At 23.8% G+C, this 12,766-nt stretch overlaps 1 protein-coding gene across 1 annotated transcript in view; it reads right to left on the bottom strand.

Moving 5' to 3' along the window:
- Window positions 1-12,766, bottom strand: part of LOC113389184 (lambda-crystallin homolog) — a 229,386-nt gene that overhangs the window by 32,229 nt on the left and 184,391 nt on the right. The window contains exon 4 of the mRNA XM_026626240.1: window positions 1,695-1,744. Coding sequence (XP_026482025.1) covers window positions 1,695-1,744 — 50 coding nt within the window. The remainder of the gene's footprint in view (window positions 1-1,694; window positions 1,745-12,766) is intronic.

The raw sequence follows: 12,766 nt of genomic DNA on the forward strand, positions 1-12,766 counted from the left end.
AATGTATGTAGGAATTGATAATTACGAGTTGGATTTTGAGGAGCTCTTCAGGGTCAACAATTAGTAAAACGTAGTAAATTATAGTTCAATATGTCTACAATAATATGTATTAATTCAAATTTGAGTTTTGCATTTTTCTTATTCATAATCATAAATATATTATATTTTAATATTGTCTTAGCCTATGAGTATTTGGCAAATGACAGTCTTCATTTGTTCTTGTCAAACAATGCCTCAAATATTTTCAATGTCAATAATAAGCGGTTTTTTGTATTTTTTCCACTTATTTCTACAATCTAACTATATTTCTATTATTCAAAAAATTATAGAAAATTCCCTTAACAAACTTCAGGAAGATTTATGAAAATCCGAATAATCGTTTACAAAAAAATTCTTTTCTGTACAAAGCGCATTTATATATCACATTTTAATTGAAAATTAGACGTTGTTAATGCTTAGTTTGAGGAGCTCTTCAGGGTAAACCAATGGTAGTATAAATCTGTAAGTTTTTGACAAATATACTTCAATGTGTGTACTATAATATGTAGTACTTAAATTTTAAGTTTTTCATTTAAATTTAGAACAAAATTATATTAAAAAAATTAGTCAAACTTCGGAAATTGAATATCGAACCAAAAATTAAATTTTAAAAATTAATTAAAAGCCTATTTATTTTGTCGGTACAAAATTTGTTCTTTGAAGTCCAATAAAATTAATCTCTAAATAAATAATAGGGCTGTCAACCGTAAAAATTATCTAAATTCGATAAATTTGTCCATTTGTTTGAGGTCCATCTGTTTTTCATCGAAATTTATGACCAGGATAAAATAAAATTGAACAAAAAATAGGAAAAAAGGATTTTTTATCTAAATGTGGTAGCCGAAGGATATAATGAAGCTGTTGTCTGTTTTTTTTATTAATTAGAAGGATTTATTAGCATGTGAATTGTTTGAAGAAAATATTTTTTATTTTTAAAGTGCTAACTTTTTTACGACAGTTTTTGTGTAGAAATGGACAATTTTAAGTTTATATATATATATATATATATATATATATATATAAAAATTTAAACAGAAAAAATAGTCAAACTTTGAATTTGAAAATCTGGTTTAACTCGTACTGATATTTGGTTAAACTTTTTCATATCTAGCAAATGTTATACCACAAATTTGTTTGAATAGCTAATTATTATTATATATCACCAAAAAGCTAATAAAATTTACTACAGTCGTTTATCAACCGATTTCTAAACTTTAAAACAAAATTTATTGAAAAAAAAAATAGTTTAACTTCGAAATTGAAGTGCTGAATTGCATATGACTCGTTTATTTCGAGGTGACATTTTGCATTATAGTGACAAAATTTGTTCAAACCCCTGTTTAATATTATATATCATTGAAAAGCCAATAAAATTTACTGCAACAGTGCATAAACAAATTTATAACATTTAGAACAAATTTTTATATAAAAAATCATCAAACTTTAAAGTGATAATGGCACCTAACAAGATGTAAAATTTGGGTTACATTTTTGGGTTCCGTATTTAGCATTATATTAGTAAAATTTGTTTGAAAACTAACGTATTATTATATATCAATAGAAAGCTAATAAAATTTACTACAACCCCATCAAAACACTTTAATAGCACCCAGAACAAAATTTAACCAAAAAACAGTTTCTAAATCCAAACTTACCTGTGTCCATTTACTCCCTCAGTGTACGATTCCACGTCTGTTTCCTTTTCCTGAAAAAACAGAACAGAAGTACATATATTTAATATTCATATTCCAGAGTAGAAATTTTAATTACTTCAAACATGGAATGGAATATTATTATTAGGTTCCGTACTAAATAAACATCGTTTCGAAAAAGGTTAAATCAACAACAAAGAACATATTTCTTTCGTTGTGGTAAAAGGAGAATTTACCTTTGTAAAAGGTAAAAGGAGAGCTGGTGGAAAAATATATAGATGATAAAAAATAAAAATTATGGGAAAAATGTTTTTTGGTAATAAAATTTGTCAAATGAACAAAATTTGTAAAGTGTTTTACTGATATACATTTTTTTTTTAAATTTTGTCTAATATTGTGTAAATTTATTAAAACACATATATATTATTATACATCATTAGAAAGCTTATAGAATTTACTATAAGTCTGTGTATATCAATTTTTATCGTTTAGAACAAAATCATATTAAAAAAATTAGTCAAACTTTGAAATTAAATATCGTACTCAGAATGTGTACCAAAAACTAGTGTATTGTTTTTAATTTTTGCCTGATATTTTTTAAATATATTACAACACATATTTATTATTATATATCGTTAGAAAGCTCATAAAATTTACTATAAGTCTCTGTATATCAATTTTCATCGTATAAAACAAAATTATATTTAACAAATAGTAAAACTTTGTACCATGTTAAATATGTATGTATTTCTTCCCCCAGCTCTCCCTCTATTACCCCTTGAAAATGAATAAAATAAATACAAATATGAATGTTATAAATAAACAAAAGCACACAACTTGAGTATAGTAGTAGAGTATTTTATTTTTTTGTTTAATTTAAAAGATGTTGGTAAATATTTGTTGAAGTGTTTTCAAGAAAAACACAAGACTCTTATTATTTGAACAAGACTCGTTCGATAATTTCATATTTAAAGAAATGTGCCCTTTTCTAATGTCGACCAATTAGTTAGGTAAAACTTGTTCGAAGAAGAAAAAGTTCGAGTTAAAAATAATTGTATGAATAAATAAATTAAATAGTACGATTATAATAGTAGGAAACTGATGGTACATTTTTGGGCTTCGATGTTTAATCTCAAAGTTTGACTATTTTTTTTATATAATTTTGTTCTGAAGGTTAAAAATTCATATACACAGACTTATAGTAACATTTATAAGCTTTCTAGTGGTATATAATAATATATAAGTGTTTTAATAAATTTTAGCAATATAAAGCTAAATTTAAAAAAAAAATGGTTCATACGTTCTTTCTGCGAGCAAAACAAAAAATACATCAAATGTCAAATCATATGTCAAAAACAAAACAAAATGTGTCGACTTTCACTTGAGTTTTGTATTTAGCTCGTAGTCTCTAAACATTTTTTGAAGTAAAACTTCTTTAGGCGCGACATGGGTTAGGTTGGATAAAATAATCAGGTTGGATGTCAAACTTGTCGAAAGATATTAAATTCGGGTAAAATTCCCACTTTCTGTAAATTTAACGAGTTTGTATTTCCACCTATACCAAATTATCTACCTAAACTAGATACTGTATCTGAAAGGTTAATTTCACCTAGGTTGTGTTTCATGCAAATTAGACGATTGCGACATGCAAATGGACAATTTGGAATGTTTGGCCAAATTATAAATGTGCCTGTTGACATTAATAATATGGTTAATTTATTACCTCGTAATATTGATGATGACCATTGCATTAACGTTCACATAAAAAAGCAAATGATTCATAGATCAAGCAATGTGCAGGGCTTGATAAATAAAACAAATATAAAAGTATGGCTTCAATTTGTTAGGCAAGACGGATATTACAGCTGTTCAAGGAATGAGATTATATCGTCAGCGAAAAAGTAAAAAAGAATACAAACAGTAAATGAATGTATGTTAATTTCAATTACATGAAGTTCTTCAAACACAATTGTTACAGGATGAGTTAATTTGCAAAAACAATACTTGTTTAGGCGTTGTTTAACATAATCCACTGTGTGAACGAATATTATAGAATTTATTAATCAGCAATTACTTTAAAACGATCATGTCATATTTCAAGTACGACTTTGATTACATTATTGTTTGTAAATATTATATATATTTTTAATGTAATCATAAATATATAATTTATAATTTATCATTATATAAATGTGTATAATGATTGACGACACCAATAAATGTGTGCATCACGAGTGTTACCATATTACTAATAGACATTATTCAAAATTTTTATATGATGTATTTATTTTTACTCAACTTAAATTTGCTACTTTATACAGTATCAAATAAGTTTTACTTCAATCGCGTGTGATCCTTACGCGCACTCTTTTTTTTGTATAATTTTGTTCTAAAAGTTATTAACTAATTTATACAGATTTATTGTAAATTTCATTAGCTTTCCAAATGCAAGAACAAATACTGTCTACGTATTGAATGTCAAGGTTTAAAGATTTTTTTAAATATAATTTTGTTCTATAGGTTATTAACTAATACATACTAAGTTGTAGCAAATTTTATTAGCTTTCTAATGTTATATAAAAACATATGTATGTCCAAACAAATTTTGACTCTAAACTTAAAAGAATTAAACAAGTAACTTTCTTTCATTTCTCGCCCTGAAAAACTTTTAATACATAATTTCAGGTACAATTATATGAAGTTTAAATAAAATTTAACTATTAATTACCTAACCCTAAGCACCTGATTATTTTACCTTTAGTGAATTAAATCACCTGAAATTTTTCACCTAAATCTCTTGAACTAAATCTATTCTCGTTACTAAGTTAATCCAAAGATTACACCAAGAGAGAGGAAATTTATTATTTAGCTCCTAGGATTGATAACAGGAAATTTCCGGTTGCCGTTTCCGAGAGTAAAGGGTGGAAGAGGGTGAAAATTTAGGGTAAGGGAAAAGATAGGAAGTGCGAAATCTTAATGAGAAACTGTATATATAAGGAGCTATTTTCTCTATAAATAGATCTACACACTGGGAGATGGCGAGGATGCGATACAAAACGTATTAATTAAATTTATGTATTATGTATTGGAAATTATTATACATACTATACTCATATACATGTTAAAATTATGATGCTATATTTTGTTACAATTTATATTATGCTAAATATTGGCAAGCTTTTTATTGCATTTTTTGAAAATTATTTTATTCATAATAAATTTTATTGCATTTTATAATATTTATAAATATTTGTTTGAATTTTGCTGCATTTTATAATCCCTACAATATTTTTGTAGACTTTGTCTTGTCTATGAAAATATAAAAACATTAATTAAAGTTTGGAGTAAAATTTAAGATTGAGAAAACACAAAAAACAGTACATTTTTGTTAATACAAGAAACACTGTCAACATATTAAATGTCAAAGTTTATCGATTTTTTTGAATACAAGTTTGTTCTAAATGTTATAAACTAATGTATACCAAGTTATAATAAATTTTATTAGCTTTTAAATGATATATAACAATAAATACATGTTCTAACAAGTTTTCGACATATAATGCAAAATATAAAAAAAGCAAAAGCGAATACTGTCAAAATATATCAAAAATTATCATAAAATATCAAAGTTGGTTGATTTTTAACTTCCCGTAGGGTAAGTTATTGTAATGGGCCGAAAATCGAAATTCAAAATTTTTACATTTCTCGACGTTTTGAAGGTTTCTGAACGTTTTGGCATACCTCAGAAAAAATGGATGTGTGTGTGTGTATGTATGTATGTATGGATACATATTTTCGCCCACGTTTTCGGGCGTACGGATCAACCGATTTGAATGGTTCAAAAAACATTCGATTCCTATTGATAGGGAAAACAGCTGATTAGTTTTTGGCAAAGGCAGGTCCAGCCGTTTCGGAGATACGGAGCAAAGAATGCAGAAAATATAAATCGAATTTTTGAGAGAACGGAGTATCCGATTTGAATGATCTAAAAAGCATTCAATTAGTAATGAATGGGAGAAGTGTTTATTAGTTTTTGGCAAAGGCAGGCCCAGACATTTTGAAGATACGAAGCTAAATATGTAAAAAATGGCAATTTTTGAGATAACTAAGCGTCCGATTTAAATGATTCAAAGAACTTTCTGCTTGTCTTAACAAAATATGAAAAAAAAATTTTTGTTCCAATTTTTTTTTTTTTTAGTTTTTTGTATATCGAAAATATTTCAGATTTTGTTTTTAATTCTGACTATAGTTCTAATATACTTTACAAATAATTTCAAATCTGCAATTCGGTTTATATAATTCTTATAAATATTACACAATGTTACAATATTTATAATAATCTATTTGAAAACATTCAGTATTCCTCGAACATTTCGATACGGTACGGGAAGTTCCAGCAATTTGCCTTAAGGCACGATGCCATAATTGCCTCAAGACAGAATTCCACCTACAGCTAGTTTATAATATAATTTTGTTCTAAATGTTATTAATTAAATTACAACAACTTATAGTAAATTTTATTAGCTTTTTAATAATATATAACAATAAGTACATTCTTTAATAACTTTTTTGCTAAATAACGCAAAATATAAATAAATGCATGAACATATACTGTCAACTTATTAAATGTCAAAGTTAACCGATTTTTTTATTATAATTCTGTTCTTTATTTATTATACATACTTTACTCATATATGTGTCAAAATTATTATGTTATATTTTGTTACAATTTATATTATGCTAAATATTAGGCTCCAATTTATTGCATTTTTTTAAATTTCTTTATTATTTTTCATTGCCTGTATAAAATTATTTATTTTTTTCATAATAAATAATTTCATTGCATTCTATTGCATTTTATAATACTTATAAATATTTGTTTGAATTTTGTTGCATTTTATAATTTCTGCAATATTTTTGTAGACTTTGCTGCAATTTGTAATATTTTATTATTTTTCTAGTATTATTTTATTATTCAGAAATTTTATTTATATTATTTATTAATTTTATTTTTATTATTATTTGCTTCTATTATTTTATATTCAATCATCATATTACGGATATTATTTTCATGTAAATTCTATTCTTTGCACTCTTATTTATTTAAATTTATGTTATTATTTATCAATATTGCTAGATGTTAATTATTTAACAGTTGTAATAATTATTGAAATTAAAAAAAAAATAATAAAAAAATTGTTTTGTGTTTCATAATATTTTATAAGATTTTGTTATATTTTATAAAATAATTCTCTTCTCACTTTTATAAAGTTTTCTGTATTTCATTACATAGTTTTATATCTTTCAACATAAATTTTTAATATTTTTTGATGGAGCATTTTTTATATTTAGCTTTATATTACAAAAAAATAATCATAAGACGTATTTATTGTGATATGTCATTTTAAAGCTGATAAAATAAAGCTAATAAACCACTGTTAAATAATTAATAACATTTAGAATAAAACTGAATTGAAAAAAACCTCTAAATTTTGACATTTAAATTGAAGTTAAGATATGTGTTTCATACTTTGTTGGTTACATTTTTTTTATATAATAAATTTTTATATAATAAATTTTATATTTTGCATTATTTCACTTAAATTTTATTCGAATGTGTATTTATTATTATATATCATTAAAAAGCTAATGGAATTTACTATAACTTGGTATAAATAAGTTTATAACATTTAGAACAAAATATTATTAAGAAAAAGGTAAACTTTGACATTTAATACATTGACAGTGTTTCTTGTATTGTTTTTTGGATTTCCTCAACCTAAAATTTTACTCCAAACTTTAATTAATTTTTTTATATATTTTCATATGTCTATTATTACTATATTCAAATCCCATTTGTTGTTTAATTCGAAAACGTTGTTTCCATCTTCGAACAAATTACCATACAATATAATATGGAGGAATACTCTTTCGCATAAATAAACATTTATTCATTTTTATTAATTTAAATAATTTATTCCATAGGTTTTACGACCGACTCCATCATTTTTAAACTAATTTTTTAACCAATCAGAGAAGGAAAAAGTACCTTTTGTTTTAAACCCTTCCTTCTGGAAATAAAACAGAAATTCCCTAATTGGACGGAGATTTTATCGGAATAAAATTATATATGAGACGTGGGTAATTTATACAAAATATTATATTTATATGTGTATATAATGTATGTTTTATATATGGTTGAAAAGCTAATAAAATTTACTACAAAATGGTATAAATTAATTGATAACTTTTAGAACAAAATTATATTTAAAAAAATCACTATACTTTTACTTATGGTACCGAAAAGCTAATTTGGTGGCTAGTTGCATTTAAAGATAAAAATTATTAATAAATACTAGAAATGTTAGAAAAAAACCGTGGTTTATATATTATATATAAATTAAATATTATTTCCATCGTATCTACCTTAGAAAATTCATTTTACAAAATAAAATCCGATTTATATCATTTATATCCCCATATATAGTCTCTTGTAACACCGGAGGCAAAATAATGTAATAATTCTATTCCCGGAGTCGTATTTTCTTATTTTCTCTCAATATTATACTAGAATATACTAAATTATAGTATATCATAGTATATTCTGTCATCTTATAGAATATTTCAATAGTAAATTCCCTCGGGATTCATTTTTCCAGAACATAAAAACATACTTTCTGTCTTATCGAAAATAATGATCAAGAAATGATGAAGGCTTTTTTATTTGTTTTCAATCTGAGGAATACATTTATATATATATATATATATATATATATATATATGTATATATATATTTGTATATACATGTGTATATATTAAATGTCTTTATTACTTCTAGAACATCTGATATAAATACAAATTGAAATATTCATATAGAAAGATTCATATCAATTCTGTGATGTTTTATTTATTTAATAATCGATAAAGAAACAACTTGATTTGTTGGGTTGGAAAAATGTCAATAAAATTATATATGAGTTTTTGAAATATATATAAAGAATTGTTAATTATAACTTGTATATACATATGATATTTTACCCATTTTTTTTTCTCATTTAAAGTAAAAATTCATTACCTCAGTTTCATCTTTTGCAAAGTGCTTAAAGAGTCGTTTAAAATAACATTTATATTTTATATGAAATAAAATATCATTTCATATAAAAGTTTTTTCCATAAATGCAACGAAATAAAATTAAATAAAAATATAAATCGTGGTATATGGCAGAGTTTTAATTAAAAGGGAATCAAATGTAAAATAAATGTTTTTCTAAAGTCTTTGTATATTTTTTGTACGTACGTATATATATATATATATATATATATATATATCATAAAACATAAATTATTATTTGTACTTTAGGAAGTTTAAAAAAAGTGTCTGATGTAGTCAACGTTCTTTACAAAATATAACAAAAAATTGTTAGAAAATGTATTTATTAATATGTCACTGAAAAGCTAATAAAATTTACTATGAATTAGTATAAATTAGTTAATAACATTTAGAACAAAATTATATTTTAAAAAATCTTTAAACCTTGATATTTAAAAGTTATAAGAAAAAAAATACACGAATCAATTTGACTACAATTTCTACGTTATTTGTATCAACTTTCGGTGCACGAGTAAATCCAGCAAATACCAATGTCCTTACATACAAATATATCATTATTATTAATTATTTATCCCCGTGGATAATTTTTAATGTTCGTTTAAAACGATTTGTTGGCACGCGATTCGACAATAAGTTTATATACATATATGATGTCAAAATGTAATGGAACACATGTTCTTGATTTTTTTCGATTTTTTTATTTTTTGGATTTATTTTTTATGTTTTAATATTCGCAATTCTTCATTCCAGACATTTCTTTATTGTGTACATAAGAAAAAATGATTTATTTAGGACACAAACTTGTTTGCAAACCAAGAATAACACTTAAAATAAATTTTAAATACTCAAAAAATAAGATTTGTTTATATTTTATGGATTTTTTAAAATATAATTTTGTTCTAAATGTTATTAACTAATTTATACTAATTTATAGCAAATTGTATTAGCTTTCTAGTGACATATAATATTATATACATCTTCTAACAATATTTTGGTGAATAACGCAAAATTCAAACAAATGCGTCGATCAGTGCGTTGTAACCTTGATCAGTGTCCATAATGCACCGCTGTCAATAACATTGAATTTGTTCATATAATAGTATTTTATTATTTTACACAAATTTAGTGTTCGATCAATGTTACATCATAATTAATTTTTTCTGTTGTGTCGAAACGTTTAATGGAATAAATAATTTTGTTATTTAATCTTTTTTTAATTCGACGATTGGGCTGCAAAAATATTACAAATATATATATATATATATATATATATATATATACATATATATATATATACACATATATACAAAAATATATTTCGATTATTATAACTTCTCTATGACATGGAACGATCAATCATTTGCCATTGTAGATATTTATCTATTTAATTAACTTGTATAACAACAATATATTGTTAAATATTCATATATACATTTTCCATATATATATATATATATATATATATATATATATCTATTTATATATATATATGTATATTTAAATAAATAAATAATTAGATACGTGTATATGCAAATGAAAACTAGATTTTGTGTTTCTACTCCTGCTGGGTTTTCGACTAAAATTAATTAGAGGAAAAAATATAAATGAGAAGTTCACTGAGGGTTTTTGTCATACATAATTATACATATATATGAACTTTAGAATTTATTATCATAATAGACATACTGAAGAATATTTAAGCAAAATTACAGGGTTGTAGTACAAACGGTGCGACCAGGGAAATTTTTCAAAACATTATTATACTTTAACTCAACCTAAATATGACTTGAATTACGAAATCATTTTTTATTATTTTTGTGTGAAACCAAATATCAATTTTAAAATTTTTTATGATAAAAGACACTTTAAACAATATTTTAGCAAAATTACAACATTGTAGTACAAACGATGCGACCAGGAGAATTTTTCAAAAACATAATCATACCTCCTATATAATAAAAAGTCTTTCATAATTAGTGTTGTAAATTTCAGTTATTGTTGTAATTTAGTCGAACTACAATATTTTTTATTATATTCCATATAAAATGATTGATAATCTTATACACAAAAATAGAAAAAAAAACTATTGATTTGAGTATTTTTCATAATTAAGCCGAATTACAATGTTTTTTATACTATTCCTTACAAAATGATTAATTTCTTAAACAATGTCATCCGATTTTTTTTTAATATTTTTTTTCACAGTCACCTGTCTCTTGAAGTCTAGAATGCAAGTCGGACTCGTTTTTTATTTGACTCCATCGTCGTCTTATTAGTAAAATTAAAATTCTTGAAAATCACAGACCGATTCAGAGTTGACATCAATCAGAAATCATCGAAGCGAATGGAGAGCATTTTTTTAATGATTTTAAAATCGACTGAGAACGACTTGTTCTTATTTTTTTCTCGATGATTTTTTTCTAGAAGACTTTTTCTGTTTTTTTACTCCGAGTCTAAGAAAGAAGTTATTCGTGTGACACTTTTTAGATAAATGCTCTTGTTTTGGCTCGGATAGTCTTCAGGAATTTTTATAATTATATACAAATACACACACACATATATATATATATATATATATATATATATATATATATATATGTATATATAATTATTAAATTATAAGAGAATAAACCAACACATTAGCAATTCAAAATATAAAAATCAGTATACGACAATGTTTTCGGAACATATCATTAATTTAAACCATACTTTCAATACAAAAAATCCTATTATTTTACATAAGGAAAAAAATGTTGACCTCAGAAAATTTGCTGAATCTATATTTATCTTTTTAAACCCCCTTTGCGTTAATAAACAAAATTCTGCTCTTCTAGTACATGACTTATGTATTATCAATTTTTTCAAAAATAATTTTTCAAATCTTTGACTATTTTGTTTCATCGTCTATTTGATTTTATGTTTTATTTTTCAAAATTGTGTCCCCACTGTTTAACTATCCCTAGAACCCTCTCCTTAACAAAGTAATTCCAAAAATTATAAAGTAATTACAAAGTTGAAAATTCATCCTGGTCAAACCGTTTGTACTACAACCTTGTAATTTTGCTTAAATATTCTTCAATATGTCTATAATAACTACAAATACTAAAATTAATAATTTATTTCACACAAATTTGATTATAAAAAAATTATCATCCAATGCCTCATGCCATGTAGTTAATTTGAACTAAATTTTAACAGTGTTTTCAAAAAATTATCTTGGTCGAACCGTTTGTACTACAACCCTGTAATTTTGCACATTTATTCTTTAATAAGTCTATTTTCAAAACAGGAACTAAAGTTAATATTTTTTTTTATAAAACTAATGATAAAAGATTTTACCACCAAATTTTCACACACCATATACTGTGTGAAATGAATTTGTATATTCTCAAGTTTTAGGCTTGGGGATTTTTTTTGTTAAATTTGTTTTAAAACATCAATAAGTTATATTACAAAAAATATATATTTATATATGGTTGTAAAGCTAATAAAATTATCAACAAATCATAGTATAACAATTTAAATCCTTCCGAACAAAATTTTTCACAAAAATGGATCAAACTTTGAATTTAAACAACGAATCATTTGCATCAGTTTTGTAGATTGAGATGTGTTGTTGGGTTATATTATTTAAAAATTAAAATAAATTAATTCCACAACAGTTGCTACAACAACAGTCGAGTCTTCTACTATAAAATATTTTTGTTTTAAAAATAATAAATGATGGTTTTGTTTGAAAAATGTGTCAGTCAGTCCATTAGAAGATTTCGAAGATTAAAAGACATGGAATATCAATTTGTCTGTGGAAAAAAATACATAGGATGATTTATTATTTATTTTAGACTAACTGAACCTTAAACAAATTCCGTGTTAAATTTAGTAACAACAAAATTAATTATATTAATAAATATAAATATAAATTTACAAAATAAATGTAATTTTATATCCATCTTTTTATATTTTT

This window comes from Ctenocephalides felis, unplaced genomic scaffold (assembly GCF_003426905.1).
Source record: "Ctenocephalides felis isolate EL2017-DRISC unplaced genomic scaffold, ASM342690v1 CF-g0.4_SCAFFOLD_03573, whole genome shotgun sequence".
NCBI lineage: Eukaryota > Metazoa > Arthropoda > Insecta > Siphonaptera > Pulicidae > Ctenocephalides > Ctenocephalides felis.